The 18,582-nt window shown below is 37.5% G+C and overlaps 1 protein-coding gene across 2 annotated transcripts in view; it reads right to left on the bottom strand.

The window, feature by feature from the left end:
• Positions 1 to 336: 336 nt before the first annotated feature.
• CARS1 (cysteinyl-tRNA synthetase 1) overlaps positions 337 to 18,582 on the bottom strand; it is a 47,131-nt gene continuing 28,885 nt past the window's right edge. For both annotated transcript variants that reach the window (XM_081942322.1, XM_081942321.1), the window contains 12 exons: positions 16,981 to 17,109; positions 16,059 to 16,188; positions 15,700 to 15,803; positions 14,263 to 14,360; positions 7,501 to 7,690; positions 6,687 to 6,755; positions 4,602 to 4,683; positions 2,966 to 3,046; positions 2,735 to 2,802; positions 1,754 to 1,813; positions 938 to 1,021; positions 337 to 621 (listed from right to left, as the gene is read on the bottom strand). In XM_081942322.1, coding sequence (XP_081798448.1) covers positions 487 to 621; positions 938 to 1,021; positions 1,754 to 1,813; positions 2,735 to 2,802; positions 2,966 to 3,046; positions 4,602 to 4,683; positions 6,687 to 6,755; positions 7,501 to 7,690; positions 14,263 to 14,360; positions 15,700 to 15,803; positions 16,059 to 16,188; positions 16,981 to 17,109 — 1,230 coding nt within the window. In that variant the 3' untranslated portion in view covers positions 337 to 486. The remainder of the gene's footprint in view (positions 622 to 937; positions 1,022 to 1,753; positions 1,814 to 2,734; positions 2,803 to 2,965; positions 3,047 to 4,601; positions 4,684 to 6,686; positions 6,756 to 7,500; positions 7,691 to 14,262; positions 14,361 to 15,699; positions 15,804 to 16,058; positions 16,189 to 16,980; positions 17,110 to 18,582) is intronic.

Genomic DNA, 18,582 nt, shown 5'->3' with positions numbered 1-18,582 from the left:
GATTGTACATGGGGTTTTGTAATTAGGGTATTTTAATGGTTTTTAATTGTCTATGTATTGTATCTGTTAACCTCCTCCGAACATGTGTGTCTTTGTACTTATGTATGTCATGGATTTATGTAAATGTTATATGTTTTTTACTCCATTGTACGCCGCCCCGAGTCCTTTTCGGAAAGGGAGCGGCTAATAAATTTAAATTATTATTATTATTATTCTCCATCTGATTGTGTTCTAATTCACAAATTAGTTCAGAAAAAGTGAATATTCAGATAAAACTAAATTAGGTTTTGTTGGTCCTTAGTTATTCTTGATTGTATTGCATAAAGGTTACATGGATTTTATTATTGTAACAAAAGTTTTATTGATATCTGCAACTAGATTATATATGTCAGCACAGTATGGCACACACAGAAACAACTTGTTACTTCCACTGATGTTACCCAACTTTTGTATTTCTTTAGGAAAAATACTGTCCAAATTTTATTTTCAGTTTGCAACTCCATTTTGATTCATTTGAAGAAATTCCTTGTACAGTTTTTCTTGTGCTTCATACATTTTCTTTAATTTCTTCATCTGTCCTTTGCTGAGTTCTTTGCCTTCCATGTCATGAGTTGGAAGCCCCTAGAAAATATTAAATCAATGTAAATGAGTGAAGAGTTTCAAATACTTATATGAATGAATTGATCATGGGGTTGGCCTTGAACAAGTCACTTTTGGTCACTCTTGACATATGATGGATAATATTGGTGCTATTATCTTACAAAATTGCTGCATCATAATGTTTATAACTAATTACATTTGTTAAGCACTTTAAATATTTCAAATAATCACAAGGATTATTATATCATTCTTATTACAGCATTTTACCATGAGGTTTTCACTTCATTCCTGAATCAAATGTTTGTGGTTTTTTAAAATAAAGTTACAGTATACTTACATTTTCATCAAATTTGGAATACTTGTCGTGCTCAAATTTAAACATCTCTCCAGGTGGAACTTTCATTTTCGCAACTTTTGCTGCCTGTAAAATCAATATATTTTACAGATATTATAATTAAGATATTATAATTCATGAATAAATTAATAACATAACAGTCCTTGAATTATAACAATTCTAAAAACCGTTCAAGGTTACAATGGTATTGAAAAAACTAACATATGACTAGTTTTCGTATTTACGGCTGCCACAATGTCCCTGTGATCACATGTTCAAAATTTGGGTACTTGGCACAGCATATATTTAATGACATAATACTTGCAGTGTCCTGGGGTCACATGATCGCCATTTGCACCATTCCTATGGGCTTCCGACAAGCAAAATCAATGGGGAAACCAGATTTACGTAACAACTATGTTATTTTTTAACAACTGTGATGATTTGCTTAATGACTGAGGCAAAAAAAGTTCATAAAATTAGGTGTGCCTCACTTAACATCTGTATCATTTAGCGATGGAAAGTCTGATCTTAATTGTAGTGGTAAATAGGAGTACAATGGTACACATTGCCACATTTTTTGTTGCTCACATTGTAATAAACATACCCAACCTTTGGCTAAAAAGAAACTTTGATCAACACTTCAAAAACTTCAGATAGAAATAGATGTTCACGTTACTATCACAAGTATGCTATGTGAAAGCACAAAACTCTTTACACTGTAGAATGACTTGAACATTGAAAACAAAATTATCTTCAAAATCTGTAGTGACTCTGATATCACTGCCTTCTATTCAGTTCCTGATATCAGTTATTTACCTCTTGCTCTTGTTTCTTCTTAGCTGCTTCTTGTTTTTTCTTCTTTTTTTCTTCTTCAATCTAGGCGAAATGAATGATTACAATTTTAAAAACAGTATTAAAATCACTGTAGTGTATGCATATATTCCCTATCCTTCCAGTCTGGTTATTCCTGCATTATTACAGCAGAGGGTATATTCATGAAGATCAATCTACCTGCTCAATCAAAACAAACATCTATACTGGGGTAACAATGATGATATAGGAAGATGCTGGAGGTGGATGATCACTCTAATGACAACAGCAAAAACATCGTCTCACATAGGAGAGGGCAGTGGTAAACCAGTCCCATGTTTTTCCAAGAAAAAATGACTGATAATATATTTGTGGATAGTAGGCCCCTCAAGTAACATGACGATATATGGCAGAGGAAATGTTGAGCATCTTTTGGAGTATCAATGGTGTTATGTCTTGTCATGAAGGAAAAGCAAGTTTGAAGTGGCAAAGATTGAATTGCAGGAGAACATGAACTGGAAGAAGTATGAACATGAGAAAACTCAATACAGTAAAATATTAAATTAGTTGACTGTACATTGTCATTTTAGAGATCAATGAATTAAAATGGATTGGAATTGGACACTTGGTGAGAATATCACATGGGCGTAGTTTTCTGGAGAAGTCTATAATCCTGGCAATGGTGGAAGGAAAAAGAGGACAATCAGCTACAAGATGGATGAACTCAGTTATAGTAACAGCACACAAGGGGGATGAAATTATGAGGGCATAGCCCTTATGATGTAAAATGTAGATTAAGGGGGTATTTTCTTGTTCTAGCAAATAGCATGTGTGGATTAGCTCCCAAATCTCTAGTAAAATTTGTACTTGGAAACTAGTACAGAGACACCTGAGTACATTTCTGTTGCTAGCTCATGCATAAGTGATGCATTATTCTAAATTAAATTAAATGTATATAAACATAATTTGAAGAATAAAATGTAGAACCTTTTCCTTTTCTTCTCTTTCTTTTAGTAAAGTGTCTCTGTCTACCAGCTTGACCACAGTTGGAAGTCCTAGGAGAAAATTTTAAAAAAATCTTTTAAATGCTTTTACATATGTCACTACTCCAGTCTATCATCCACGTAAACTGTGAGGAATCAAATTAGATTGCTATTGTAGTGTTTCGTATTAGCAACTCAAAAGAGAAGCCAAGACAGCGGTCAGGCAGTTCTTTACCTTCATGATCTTCAAACCGAACTCCATGCTCTGGAAGGATATCATCTCGAAGTGAATCGCAAAGCTGCAGAACTTCAAACACTACAAGAACAATGAAAATGTTGAAATTTAAGTAAAATATTTTCTCAGGTCAGCTGGATATACATCAAGGTAAAGACCTTTTCTTAACATTTCAGTAGGTTTTCTTCATGATATGATCTCGCTAAATTGTTCTGTGTTTATTTTAAAGGAATAAGCATTTGAGGAAACAATGTATACTATGCAATCTGAGAAATGGAATGACTGAAACATTGCAGGAGATGCCTCATTATATATATATATATATTAGTTTTTGCAGGCTTTTTAGTTCTGTGCAGCATTTCCTCATATCTCAGCCAAGGATCATACTTACTGCATTTCAAGAGCCAGAATTGACTGCATTTGGGAACATCCCTACAATTATACAACTTACCCCCATGCATAAACTTTCATTATTCCAGTGAAATTGACTAAAATTACAATTTAAGTAGATTTTCTTCCACTTAAATTCTCTCAATTCTTAACTAGTAAATATGTTTAAAATTGTACCAAATAAACCATAATAAAACTTTATATACTCTTTTAAAAATACATAATCAGAACTGCTTTTGTTCAAAGAAGCAAAGGTTCAGGAGCTAATAGGTCAGGGGTGTCCAAACTTGGCAACTTTAAGACTTGTGGACTTCAACTCCCAGAATTCCCCAGCCAGCAGAGCTGGCTGGGGAATTCTAGGAGTTGAAGTCCACAAGTCTTAAAGTTGCCAAGTTTGGACACCCCTGTAATAGGTGAATTGAAGTTCCTTATCTCAAACCATATCATACTGATATTTTGCAACAAGAATTGTTTTTTTTTCCTTTAAATGCTTCTCAATGTCCTGATATTATAATTTATTTGAGGCATTTTCTTTCGTCTCAGTTACCAACTAAACATTCAAAAACCAAAAAAAGTATTTGCTAAGAACAGCCACTATACTCTCAAAGTTCCCAGTTTCTGCTGTTTTTGTTCAATGAATAATGTTTTATTTACATATCGTATAATATCCTAAACTCTTCTGGACTAAACACAAAAGAGATCAGCAGTGCATGATACAACACTAATGATCTCAAAATGAGATTTCCACATGTAAATTATTAAGCTCTACAATGCCTAGAAGCAAGAGAAGGAAGGAGTCATATTATGGCATGTAATGGCATGTTAGTTAAGATTCTTTGCCTTGATATTGTCTCAGCCATAAAAATATGCTTTATGCAGCAGGCTATAGAATCTGGGCAACGTACAGCCAGGGAGTGAGGAAACACAGTACACTTCCTTTTTTTCCCCTTCATAAGTATGCTTTAAAATAATAAAATTTCATGCAGTCATCAGTAAACGCGTCACCGTGCAATAAAAATAGAGAGTTATTTCCAATACCAAACCGAAATAAGTAAGCCTGAATGTAAATGCAGAGTGTCATTTCCAAAACATGCCCACCTTGTGACTGAAAGGGCTCTTGTCTATTTGCACATTTTGCACAAGGGACTGAATTGTTAGTTGTATGTGGAAACAAAGAAAGGATTTCCTTTTGTAAGAGTGGCATACAATTTGTATAGATGCCTATTTATAACCAGAAAAATCTCACCTTTTTTTTCCCTGGCAATTTGCCTTACCCCTTCTCTGAACTCAGATAAAACATGAAGATACGGCATTACTGTAGATTCAAGCTGCAGCATAAAAAAAAGGCACTTTAAATACCATTTCGTTCCTAAACTACTTTTACCCATTTTCTTCCAAACTAGGTAGATTTCTAAAACCATTATCTGAATGAGGTGAATGAATGAAGCAAAGGAGCTCTTATCATACCTGAGTTTTATATAGATAGTCCTCGACTTAATGACCACAATTGAGACTCAAATTTCTGTTGCTAAGCAGGACAGTTAAGTGAGTTTTGCCTCATTTTACAACTTTTGCCACAGTTGTTAAGTGAATCACTGCAGTTGTTAAGTTAGTGATTTCCCCATTGACTTTGTCAGAAAAGAGCAAATGTGATCACATGAACGCAGGACACTGCAACATCATAAATATGAATCAGTTGCCAAGTATCTGAATTTTGATCATTTGACGGCAGGAATGCTGCAATGGTTGTAATTTTGGAAAACTGTCACAAGTCACTTTTTTCTGTGCCGTTGTAAGTTCAAAGGGTCACTAAATGAATGATTGTAAGTCAAGGACTATCTGTTGCGCAGGTAGACAACATAATCCAACTCACTCAGGCATGATAGAAGACCGGATACCTTTTAAAAATTACATTATTTGTTTTGGAAAAGACAAAATATATGTGACAGCACAGTCCAAAAGAAGAAATCCACTATGCCCCTCCCTCATTTCAAGCAATGGGTCTTATCTGTTGATAACGTCTGATATCCTCTGATTGTTGGAAATGAAGAAAGCTGGATACTTCTTTCTGATGTGAGAATGCTCTCCTAATGTATCTAAACAAAGCATTTGCATTATTGCCATATTCTGGCTAAACTAATGCAAGTCTCTTGTGTCTAAACACTCGAAATAAAATTGTTTATTTGAACAAGGCTCTTACATGAACAAAAGCAGCTTTCTCGTGATCCCACTATTCACAATACCAGTATCAGTCGGATGTTACATTGATGAACAAAAGATAGTCATGCTGCCATGAATTGACAAATACCATTTTGATATTCACTAATTTATTCTGTGATAAAAAATTATATACAGGTTACAATAGGTTTACATTGGTCTTATTGTAGCACATACCCAAGAATTTCAATTTGTACAATTTGATTCTTTTTCTTTTGGCTAATGCCATTTTCTGCACACATCTGCCTTTTTTAAAGGGTTAATTCATATACTATGATCAAATTATTTCGCTATGTACTGCTAAAACTCATAGGTTTGTCTGAGTATAAGCTTTAACTGGGTGAAATGGTGCATTGGAGGGCAACAATTTGTGAACCCAGGTACTACAAATGGGCTTATAGAATGCCTCCAAAATCTAGGATCCATAATTTTCATGGATATTGAAATTTACCAAATTTTATTTAACATTTTATGACATAATACAAAGTGTTATAAAATATTTCCTGTCAGTTTGACTGCTATATAGTTCAACATGGACTATTCTCAAGGCAGAAATCTCTGAAAGTATCCCAACTTTTCCAGTTAAAGGCAGAATGTTAGAAACTCTGCCATTGTTGAAGGCATTGAGGAATCTGGTAAGGAAACATCCCTGAAACAATGAGCCCATGGATTAGAGCAGTGTTTCTCAAACTTGGCGACTTTAAGTTCTGAATTCTGGGAGTTGAAGTCCACAGGACTTAAAGTCGCCAAGTTTGAGAAACACTGGATTAGAGGCTGCTTAATTGCTACCTAAAATGTGGAATGAAGTATAACTAGTAAAAAGCACTGTGGCTTTAACAAAGTGCTAAGTCTTTTAAACAGAATACATCATCTTCCTAAGTAAGTTAGAAAACATATTCTACCAATCTTAACCTAGAACAAAATATGGTGATCTTCACATTCTACCATTATATCTGATTTATTTTCTATTATCACTATGAATGTGCTCACTCATTCCTACTATTACTACTACCACCGCCATGGCTATGTTTCTTGAAAGCTTGCTTCATCATCTGGTCTAATCTTTAAAAACCATAAATAGCTATAAAATTAGCAAAATATGCTTTCCACTTACATTTAATGCATGACCATTTCTTCCAACTGGGAAACCAATTCCCTCCTCACTTTCTATTGCACCAAAGATCTATGCAAAAGAAATATATACAAACCTGAACATATAGATTCACACTTACTAGCAGGTAGTTTTTAAACTGTTAGAAATTTCAATCAAAACTGAATGCAATTTAAGTTAGCATGCCTGGTTTCATATTCCACACATACAGTGGAACAATAATATAAATTCATATAGATAGCTATCAACTATTTGGTACAGTGAGATGGCATTATCTTTATCTATTTCTTCTCTCCTTGATAGACTTTTCCCAAGAAAACCAACTGTAGAGGACTGGATATCCTTTCTCCAGCAGGAATTTCTCCAAGAAATTGTTCTATAGCATTTTGGGGCATGATACAAATTCTAATTGCTCGTGAAATAGTATTGCCTGATGATTGTCAAGATTAATACATTAATTACTTATGTATTTAACCTTATTACTAAATTAATAAAATATAGACTGCTCCAAGTCAGTTTTTGGTTACAACATCATAAAATATTTTGTAAATAAGTAAGTATGGAAGCAAGCAAGAAAGTAAGCAGTACTAATGAACCTTAAGGCATTTATTAATTTCTAGAAAGCAGACTTTTTTAGTCATTCAAACCTCAAACCTCATATTTCATTTCATACAAGTAATTGCCAATTGTATTCTAAACCACAACAAATCAAATCAAATTAAAAGTTGTAATCCAAATCATAAAAAATAGCCACTAACATACATCCTTAATAAACAATACATGGCCAAATTTGAAAGCTTTCTTCAAAATCCCATACCTTGAATATGTGGGTAAGATAAATGCTTATATTTTCTAGCAATGTTCCATTTGGCTTCTGTCGGGCAGTCTTCTTTGCTGCAATGTAGGAATTACATTGACTGACCAATGATCGCAGCTCTTCCAAGACTGTACGCGTATCAATGTTATCACACAATGCTTCATGGACAGCTTCCTTCTTATCATAAAAACTAGGCAAGAAAAGAAATTAAGACAAAAAAAATCACCCTTAAACCATTTGAATGAAAAGATTTTGGTACTAATTGAAGAAAAATCAGCTTAATCTAAAAGAATTTCTCTCAACTGTATGAATGTGTAGTCAATTGGTAAATATTGAATGTTACACAGTACGTTTAAAAAAACTAATTTATTTTGTACATCAACAAGATCTGATCAAGGAAGAGATCCTGAGTCTGTATGGATAAGTCAATAATATCAACTTAGTCTGAAGCAACTATGAAAAAGTAAATTCCATGTAAAGGATCATTAGAAAAGGAAGATAAATAAAACTGCCAATACTGTTATATTTTATTAAAATGTATTTTGTAATCATTTCTAAAATATTGTGACCGACTGTACAAATTGCAAAAATATCAAAAGGGGACACTATAAAACTGGAGAATGCAGAAAGGAGAAACTAGTATTATCAAAAAGCTGAGCAGCTCCCCTATGTTGAAATGTTAAAATATTTGAGCCTATGTACTTTAGAAAAAAATGTGATGATGTGAAACGGAGGCATGTAGAATTATGTGCGAGTGGAGATAATTTACAGAAAGGAAATATCTTATTTTCTCATACCTAGTACTTAGACTAATCCAATACAAATAAATGGAAGATTCACTTAACAAACAAAAATATTTCTTCAAATGCATATCTTAAGTGTGGGATCAGCTTCCTTATATTATGCTGATTATTATCAACCTAGATTAGTTGAAAGAACAATAAATTATATGATATCTACATTCTGCCTTTAGAATCAAAGATAGCATTCAATACTACTTTTATGAAATAACATGGAGGAAGTTACTACACTCATGCCCTTCTTAAACATGAGATCCTCATAGATACCTAATTGGCTACTGAAAAAACTGGAAGCCTGACTAGACAGGCCTTTATCTTCTCCAGCAACATTTTGTGGTTCTCAGTATTTGCTTGTTAGGGTCAAAGATAGTCAGTCTGGTGCAGTGCTTAAGGCATCTGGATAGACACCAGGAGACACAAAGAAGCGGGGTGATCTTGGGCCGGTCACTCTCAGCCCAAGGAAGGAGGCAATGGCAAACCATTTCCAAAAAAACTGCAGGGAGCCAAAAGTCAACACTGACTTAAGGTATTTTTTAAAGGGGGGGAGGGGAGGGGAAGAGAGAGAGAGAGAGAGAGAAAGAGTCCAAAGGGCTGAGAATCCTATCACACATACCCAATTATGTTTAGATCTTAGATACATTAGGTTGGGCAAATCATTTGCAGCTGTTCTGCAGCAAGCTCGAAAGTTTCAGACTTAAGTACAACCTTTCTATAAGATATTGAGCAAGCCAAAGTGATATAATGCAGTTGTGAACAAATATTCTGGATTGGAGGTTGCATGTGGCATGGCTAGTGATACTGGAACATCACTTAAACAATCTCTTCAGACATTTTTCCCCTTTGGGATGAAATAATAATTTTTAAGGGACAACCAGAGCTCCCCTCAAACTCTGCTTTTTCCCTTGAAAATGCACTTTGCATTCCTATGCGCTCCTGATGGGTGTAGCGTTTGGTACTCCAGTTCCAAGAATGAGAGGCCCTTGAAGGCAGCAGCCAGAGCTGTGGATTCCATGAATAGTAAGACAGAGCTTGTGTTGTTATACTAGGATCCTCAGGAGGGAAAAAATTCCCCAGCTAGAATTAAAGCAACCAGTATTATATGGAAATGCATTATAGTATAGTTAACATGCCTTATAATACTAACTTTTATTAGTGATGTATAGTTTTATCAGAATGTTACTTTTACAATATTGTTGGTCTATTGTAAAACTAAAACATGACTGAAGATTTGTGCAAAATAACACTTTTACTTTATTTGGATCTCCTCCTCTTATGTTTACGTGAAAGGATAAAACGCTTTTAGCAGCAGCTAGAAATATCAGTCCATACCCTTGTACTTGAAATACTTAGTATCTACTTTGGTTTCTGCAAGGAATTATTTGGAGGAGGGGTGGCACAAACAGATTTATGAAGAATTCTAAAGTATAAATGTGGGGTAGAACAGGAAAATCCAACTGCTGAACTACAGGCAGCCGGGAGGCAGCAGAAGTAGCCTGCAGTACTGCATTCTCACCACTGTGCCACTGCAGAAATATCTCTCAAAGCAAGGAGGGTGAAAAGAAAGGGGGGGGGGGGAAACAACATTTGAGCTATGCTAATTTGTTTCCTAAATTATGTCATTCCAGTCATGATCTTAAAATAGTGCATATCAATCCAGTCACAAACCCAAATATTATTCAGGTTAATCAAAAATGCTAACAGCTAGGTGGGCCGAGAAACCTATAAGATTTCAGTATGACGAATCTCAGGTGAGCAAACTAGGCCTCGTGCAGCCTTTGTATCAATTTGAGTTTGAGGCCCTGCCCTAGACCAGCAGCATCGGAAATCAGGTAGAAGATCCACTCATTCACATGCCTCACTTTTCTTTCAGCTGGGCAAAAATTAGCCTTGCCATCATCTGGGTACTCTCAGCACTCAGTGACCCACAACAGACTTCCTTTTTCCCTTCTTTCAGAATGAATTCTTTGGCGGTGATTAGTTGTTTTAGGATCTGCTGTAAAAGCAGAATAGTGGCTTTCCCCCACACAAGCATGGTGAAAATTACAACCATTGGTAATTGGCCACAGTCTGCTAGAGGCACAAAACCAATGCTAAAAGTAATTCAGATGCTGAATACCCAAACTGACTTTGACAGCAGTTTTTGCTATGCAGGTGAAACAGTTTTATATAACAATTTATAGTTATTTTAGCCCCCTGAAGAGCAAAGTACATTGAAGTCTCACCTTGGATTCCTGGAACTCTGTTCCACTCTTCGCTGGCTTCCAGGCTGCATTTTTTTAAATATCCGTCACAAAGATATTAAACTTGTTTTGGCCTCCAGAGTTGAACGCACACATTCTTAAGAGGCATTCATTCTTTATCAGATAAACTATCTGAAGTAGGATTGCACAATGCCGATTGAAACATTTTTGTTCAGAAACCCTTCATTGTGTTTGGATGCAATAATCATGGTTTTCCATGATAGGGACAATCATAGTCTTGCTCTCCAGATTTGTAAACTTCTTTCTTCTTTTTCCATGCTCTGATAAGACAGAAGGCTTCTTCTCCTGTTTTTGATTAACCCAACTGCTGTATCATCCAAACCTGGAAAACTTTGACTAATCTAATCCAGAGGCCCCCAACCTTGTGGGCACCAAGAACCGGTTCTGTGGAGAGAAGGTGTTCCCCAGACCAGAGGGGGCTGGTTTTGCATAGTGCCTGTATCCCATGGATGGGGATTTATTTGTTTGGTGGTCCGGTTTCTGGTGCCAGTCCACGGACCAGGGGTTGGGGACCCCTCATCTAATCTATATGGCCAATAGTGACTAGCCAGTTTCAGAACCTAGTATTTAAAGCCAGCTTGCTTTTATCTACCAGAATTAAGATCAATCTCAAATGTACAATTCAGACACTATTCTAGCATGCCAGAACAAATAATGGCTTAGTGCTAGATAACGTTATGTTATATGGCTGCCTTTCAGAAGTTTTTGTAATTTGGCTTATCGGTCAAGAATGCTATACAGGCAATTCTCAGGTTATGAAAGTAATTCAGAGTGGACTTGCCACGGCTAAACAAAACAGTTATCATGAGCAATGTCGTGAGACTGTGCTACGGAGCATTGGTAGTTCCAGCAGTCTTGGTTGCTGTTTTTAAGCAAAGACCATTCAGGTCGTTAAGTGAGGATCTCGTGTGATTGCGATTTCCTATATGCTTCTCCATTGACTTGGCTTGTGGAAAGCCAGCAGGGAACATCAGAAATTGCAATCATGTGACCATGAATCACTGCAACATAATAATCAGCGCCCAGATTGTGAACCAGCGGGGGAAGGAGGACACTGCAACAGCTGAAACTCAAGGACTGGTCATAACTACGATTCATTCAGCACCGTCATAAGTTTGAACAGTTGCTGAACTGGTGGTTGTTAAACAAGGACCATCTTTATCCAGATACTCCCATGTAACACCTCTCCTGCGCGGGCTGCACTGGCTACCTGTGGCTTTTCGGGTGCGTTTCAAGGTGTTGACTATCATCTTTAAAACGCTCCATGGCACAGGACCTAGCTACCTGCGGGATCGCATCCTGCCCCATACATCCCTGCGGCCGATTCGCTCTCACAGGGAGGGACTCCTCCGGGTGCCGTCCACTAGGCAGTGCCAGCGGGCGACGCCCAGGAGTAGGGCCTTCTCTGTGATGGGCCTGACCCTCTGGAATGACCTCCCCCCCGACATTAGAATAACGACCGATCTCCGCTCCTTCCGTAAGAAACTTAAGACCCACCTGTTTAACTTAGCTGGCCTGGCCTAACTGTAGTTTTCGTGTCCCTCTAGCCTGTATTTTAAATTTTTAGGGATAGATTTTTTAGGTTGTTTTAATTTTTAACTATACTGTACAGCCTATCATTTAATTTGTTTTAATGGGTATTTATAATTATCTAAGTTTTGTATATTGTTTTATTTGTGGTCTGTACACCGCCCCGAGTCCCTTTGGGGAGAGGGGGCGGTCTATAAATTTAATAAAATTAAATTAAATTAAATTGGTTAGGTAGGGCAGTTACATGTGCTGTTGTAATATGTCATCTCAGTGCTTTATTTTTAATAGGCCTTTTTCATTTTTTCCCCATTCTGGGCCCTCATTGTAATTCTCACTGGTTCAAGGTTGACTCAGCCTTTCATCCCTTTGAGGTGGGTAAAATGAGGACCCAGATTGTTGGGGGCAATAGGCTGACTCTGTAAACTGCTTAGAGAGGGATGTAAAGCACTGTAAAGCGGTATATAAGTCTAAGCGCTATTGTTATTGTTATTTTTTTCCTGTTCTCTTTTCTTCTCCATCTGTGTCTAGCAGCAGGAAGATCTTGCTAGCTTTCCTGCTTTCTCCTATTCCTTGCCTGGCAGAGGGACCCTCATGGCAGAGTAGCCAAATCTGCCTCTCCGTGCCTTTCCCTGGACAGCCTTTGCCTCTCTTCCTGACCCTTCCAAGTGAAGCTGTGCGCTTCTCCACTGCCCGAGTCCAGAGAGCTTGACACTATCTTATAAGCAGTTTCAGTCCAGAGCATCAGAGTGGGCAGCAGTTCCCAGAGTGGCCCTGTACGTATGAAAGGGCTCTGGGGTATCACGTTGTGTGGCCTGCCATCAGCAAGCAGAGTTGGCAGCAGACCTGGACAATGAGGAAGTTAGGGAGGAACATGGGCCAGTCCTGGAGTCTGGGGAAGGTTCTGATGAGTGCTCTACATTGGAAGCAGAGATGGGGCCAGGGCCATCTGACAGTTATCAGCTACCTTTGGAGTCGGAGATAAGTGGGGCTGAAGAACAGCTGGAGCCTGTTCCTGGTGTGCACATGCGCAGAGCTGTCAGTAGAAGGGAACAATTAAGGAACAGAGGTCGACTTGGGAGTAAAGGCACAAGGGGACGCTGAATGGCCCCTCCCAGAGGGAATAAATAGGAGCGAAAGGGGAGTGGTGTTTGCAGAAGAAAATTAATTCATATTATTAGTGGGAAGATTTGCTCATCTGAGAGGCTCCTTGCCAAGTATTTCCTTGTACAGCATTGTGTCTGGAAGCTATCAGCCAGGTAACTATTCAAGGACTGAAAGACTGTTTGCCTGGACTTCGCTGGATGTGAATGCTAGGAATTCACATTAGTCAAATAAAAAGGGTTTTTTGGGGGGGGACAAGGAATCTGTTTAGCGATTTGGTGAAGCCTAGGTCGGAGCACAAGTGCACCACCCAGCCAATCAAGCTCTATTTATCCTAAGAATCAACCAGGATAAACTACCACGCTGCGCACCACTCTTCTCTTTGTAATGCTTCCTATGGCTCAGCTTGTAGATCTGTGCAGCATTCAGCCATCGGACCTTGGTGGACCGTGATGACCAAGTGTTGGAAACTGCAGTCTCCAGAAAATGATCTGGATGATTGTGGCCAGTTGGCTGCATGTGTGAGATTTTTGATCTAGGCTCTTCTCCCACTTCTTTGGATGCCCTTCCCTTGTTTCTTTTAATTTTTATCAAATGAAGGAAAGAATGGGCTAGAAGATGAAAAATAATGTTTAAATCTAAAGGTCATAACCAGTTTATCAGGAAAAACAGCTCTCTTGAAAGGGGCATTCGTTCTTTTTCCTACTTACAGATTTTATGGTAGTATTTGTTTTACATTCTAGGCAATAATAAGTAATGAAATTGTAGCACACTTAACCAAAAAACCTGACTGCGAAATGCACAAACATAGACTGGCATGTAGGAATCTATGCCAAGCATAAAACAGAAGATGAAATCAGTTAAGAAGGTATGTGCAAGGACCTGGGATTGGTGCTATGAATGCCCTGGTTTGGTATGTAAATTAACAAGTAATTGAGTTTCAAGGAGGAAGTTTTTAAGGAGCGCGCCCTGTCTGCTCTAAATGGAAATGCCAGTTTGAAAAACAGACATTGACACAGATATATATAGAGGTCTATTCATAAAGAGAGAAAGAAAAATGGTTAGCTCACCTTTTATTCAGTTCAATTTCCTGATTTTCCCATTTTTCATACTGGCTTGTCACATCAGCAGGAGCCCGAAGGATATCCTTTACATTTAAAAAGAACTCCTAACAAGGGAAAGAGCCCACAATTTGTTACAAAGTATACTGTTCAGATAGTTATTTCTATACTCATTTTTGGTTTAAAACAGGACTAACCCATCAAGAAAAGCAAAATTTCATCATCTGTTATCAGGCTGTGTGTGTTTGTGTGTGTCCTTAAAAATGTTTTTGCACAACATGGTGGAACATAGCCTGCCAAAGAAGAAGATGATTTGAAAGAGTTTTACTTCTGTCCCTACCTTCATCTTGCTTTGTATATTGATTTAAATTGTATATTGTCATGCTAACAATGAACTAAGAAAACAGGCCTTTGCAAGTTTTTTTATTTCTAATTAGCCTTTTAAGGAAACCTGTCTCCACTATAACACAGATTAATCTTGGAGGATATTGTCACTTGAATTAACCTGGAAAGTTAGGTGGCAACCAGCAAGTTTTCAATCTATGCCAGGGCAAAGTAAGTTGACAGGAGTCTCCTTGGTTTCTTCCAATAATTAATCAGTCCTAGCTGCTTCTACAATGGATTGCTGTCATTGCCTGTCATTCACAACACTGGCATGAGGATGAGGTTAGGGCAAATGGTGACATGTAATGTCATTTTTATCATAATCATAGTCCTTGGTTAACAATAGTAATTGGGTCCAGAATGTCCATTGCTAAACAATGTGGCTGCAAAGCACAACATCATGCAACCATGCCACTTAGCAGTGATCCCAGCAACAATCCCAGCACTTCTGATTACTGTCACTGAGGGCAACATCAAGTGGTTGTTATGTGCAATTTCCTGTCAGCTTCTCCATTGACCTTACTTGTCAGAAGGTGCTCGTGAAGGTCGCAAATGTGATTATGAGACTATAGGACAGGGCAAGTTGTGATTGCAAGCCAGTTTCCCGGCACCCAGAGGATAACCACATGACTGTAGGGATATTACTTTGGCTGCAATTATTAAGTCCCCCTTGTTCAGCACCATCATAGTTTGCGCGGTCACTGAATAAATAGTTGTTACGTAAGGATTACCTATAGATGCTTATGCTACCTTGTGAACTGGGCCCACTCCATTTGTGATTTACGAGCCTGCATAACATCCTTTGAAATTCTGACCCCGAACCTCACTACTCCCTCTTTGTTGTTTTTGACAGACAACAAAACTAATGAACTCATGAATGACTACCACATATGAATAGTGGCCTGATTTTGGTTTGGTGGATCAAGGCATGTAGGCCTACCTTATGATTTTGTGCCACAATCTTGCATATGAAGAAAGGAACAAAAGAACACCTGGAATTTTTCAGGAGTATGTCCCAACATCTGCACAACAGAACAATGAGAAAAAAGGAAAATAACTTACGCTTATGAATTTCTCATACTGGATAGCAGACTCCATGGTGTTCTTTGAATAGTCTAGAGTATCCTTCCAAGAATGCATAAGAAAAGCCAGCCTTAATTGCCGTGCTGTTGAGAGTTTTAAAGAAAGAAATGGAAAAAATGCTGCACAGGAGGGAATCATAGCTGACAGAAGCCGTTTAGGTTTTCGATACATAGCTACTCTAAAAAAAAACAACCCAAAATACTAATTATAGAATAAAAGAAATAATCTTAAATCCCAATTAGACAGTTTTTAGCCAAAGACAATGGAGATAAGCTCAGCAACAGCTAGCACTACTGTACCCACCAAAAATGAAATGTTTCTCAATTAATAGATCTTACCTGTATGCTGTTTTAATGCATCTTTTATTGTAATAAAGTTTTTCAAAGATTTGGACATTTTACAGCCAGCAATTGTCAAATGCCCAGTGTGTAGAAAATAGCGCACCCAGTGATCATTGTCGAAGTATGCCTACAAAATCAATGAGACCAAAGAAGTATATTATAATATGAATCCCCATTAGATTGCAGCAACATTAAAAAAAAAGAGTGATCTATGTTGTAAACAGAATAAAAAAATAAAGATATCTATAATTAGATAGGAAGCAATAAAAGGACATTTTAATGGTAACTAACGAGGATTAGTTAGTAACATTTATTTAGGAAAGTGATAGATGCCCATCTTATGTACCATGATTCTAGTAGCTAATATTAATAATAATAAAAACACGTAAGAAACAGTAAAAAAAACAAAACCAGCCAGCACTTAGCAACCATTTAGAGTCACAACCGATCCAAAAAAGGAGATTTATGACCCAGATACAAACAGTTGTGTCCTCTCTACTGTCACATGATGAACTTTGGGCCCTTGGTAATAGAGCAACATTTATGGCCAATTGCAGTAACTTGCAGTCACATGATCATGTTTAATTATGGTTTTGCTGAAAACAGACTTACTCTTATTTCAGAAAAAATGTGTCCATAGCAAAACATTGGTGCACTTAACAACTGTGGCGTTTGCTTAATGACCGTGTGTTCACTTAATGACTGCTGCCCAAAAGGTCCTAAAATAGGGCTGGTGACATGACTGACCCATTTTATAACCATTGTGGTATATAAATGTTCTCTATACATATAATTGTTCTCGGAAAAAGTATATTTGTTCCCATCTTGGTTGCCCCCCCCTTTTTTTTTACAGGGATATAAAGGATTTCAGGGTGGGGGGAGGTCAAGAACTACTGATTTAGTGCCTCACACCACTTACCTCAGATTGTGCCAACTCATTGTCATGGTGGGGGAAACGAAGATCAAACCCTCCTCCATGAATGTCCATAGAGTCTCCTAAAATGGATCCAGCCATAGCAGAACATTCAATATGCCATCCTGGACGTCCCTATTAACACAGGGTGATAACTAATTAATCGTGTAGATTAATATCCTTGATGATTTAATACTACAGGCCTAACATGCACTATATTCATGAAGTGATTTAGCTCAGTCAGTGAATTCTGGTGAAGTACGGAATGACGATGGGCTCATAACTTGTTTAAGGTGGAATCTTTCAAACCACAGGATATATTTGCCTTTTGTTTACGAATTAAAGATATTATCAGAGAAATATTTCTAAAGCCTCCAATCAGCTGGTGGCTTAGAAAAAAAATTAGGATGAACGGAATATATAATTGCAATCTAAAACTGTAAAAACTGAAAACCTCTGCTAAGACAGCTGTGAGGCCAAAGATAACAAGATTCAAGGTTTAGATTATAACCAGTTCAGATGGGAAGGCTTTTTTAAAAAAGTAAGCAAATAAACCTCATCTGTAAAATTATTGGGTCACAGAGGAAAAATATTCCAAACTGAATCTTTCTAAGGCCATTATTTCACAGCAATACTAAATCATTTTAATCTGAGAACCTGATTTGTGCCGATTAGGTAAAGATCACAACTGAAAAAACAAAAGGTTATTTAAATGCTTTATGAACTAGCATCTTATACAGCTGTACAGGTAGTCCTTGACTCACAGCAGTTCATTTAGTGAAAAAAAGTGACTTAAGACTGTTTTTCACACTGGCAACTGTTGCAGCATCCCCATATTCAGGTGATCAAAATCCAGATGCTTGGAAATTGGCTAATATTTATAAACTTGCAGTGTCCTGGGGGGGGGGGTTCACATGATCTGAGTCTGATGAAAAGAAGGACTAGGGGAGACATGATAGCAGTGTTCCAATATCTCAGGGGTTGCCACAAAGAAGAGGGAGTCAAACTATTCTCCAAGGCACCTGAGGGCAGAACAAGAAGCAATGGGTGGAAACTAATCAAGGAGAGAAGCAACTTAGAACTGAGGAGAAATTTCCTGACAGTTAGAACAATTAATCAGTGGAACAAGTTGCCTCCAGAAGTTGTGAATGCCCCAACACTGGAAGTCTTTAAGAAGATGTTGGATAGCCATTTGTCTGAAACGGTATAGGGTTTCCTGCCTAGGCAGGGGGTTGGACTAGAAGACCTCCAAGGTCCCTTCCCCAACTCTGCTATTGTATTGTATTATCTGCTTTTGTGACCTTCTGACAAGCAAAGCCAATGGGGAAGCCAGATTCACTTAACAACCGTGTTACTAATTTAACAGCTGCGGTGATCACTTAACAACTGTGGCAAGAAAAGTCATAAAATGAGGCAAAATTCACTTCACAAATATCTCACTTAGCAACATCAATTTGGGGCTCAATTGTGGCCGTAAGTTGAGGACTACCTATGTTTACTGAATTTATAAAATTAATAATGGGTGTAATTATTAGGCACTATTATTTATTCCAAATTTATTTAGTGGTACCTCGATATTCATTGGTTCTGAGGGGAGTGATGGGTACT

Source organism: Natrix helvetica (assembly GCF_964273705.1).
Source record: "Natrix helvetica genome assembly, chromosome: 1".
NCBI lineage: Eukaryota > Metazoa > Chordata > Lepidosauria > Squamata > Natricidae > Natrix > Natrix helvetica.
The sequence above is the reverse complement of the archived record's forward strand: the minus strand, read 5'-3'. Positions and strand labels throughout refer to the sequence as shown.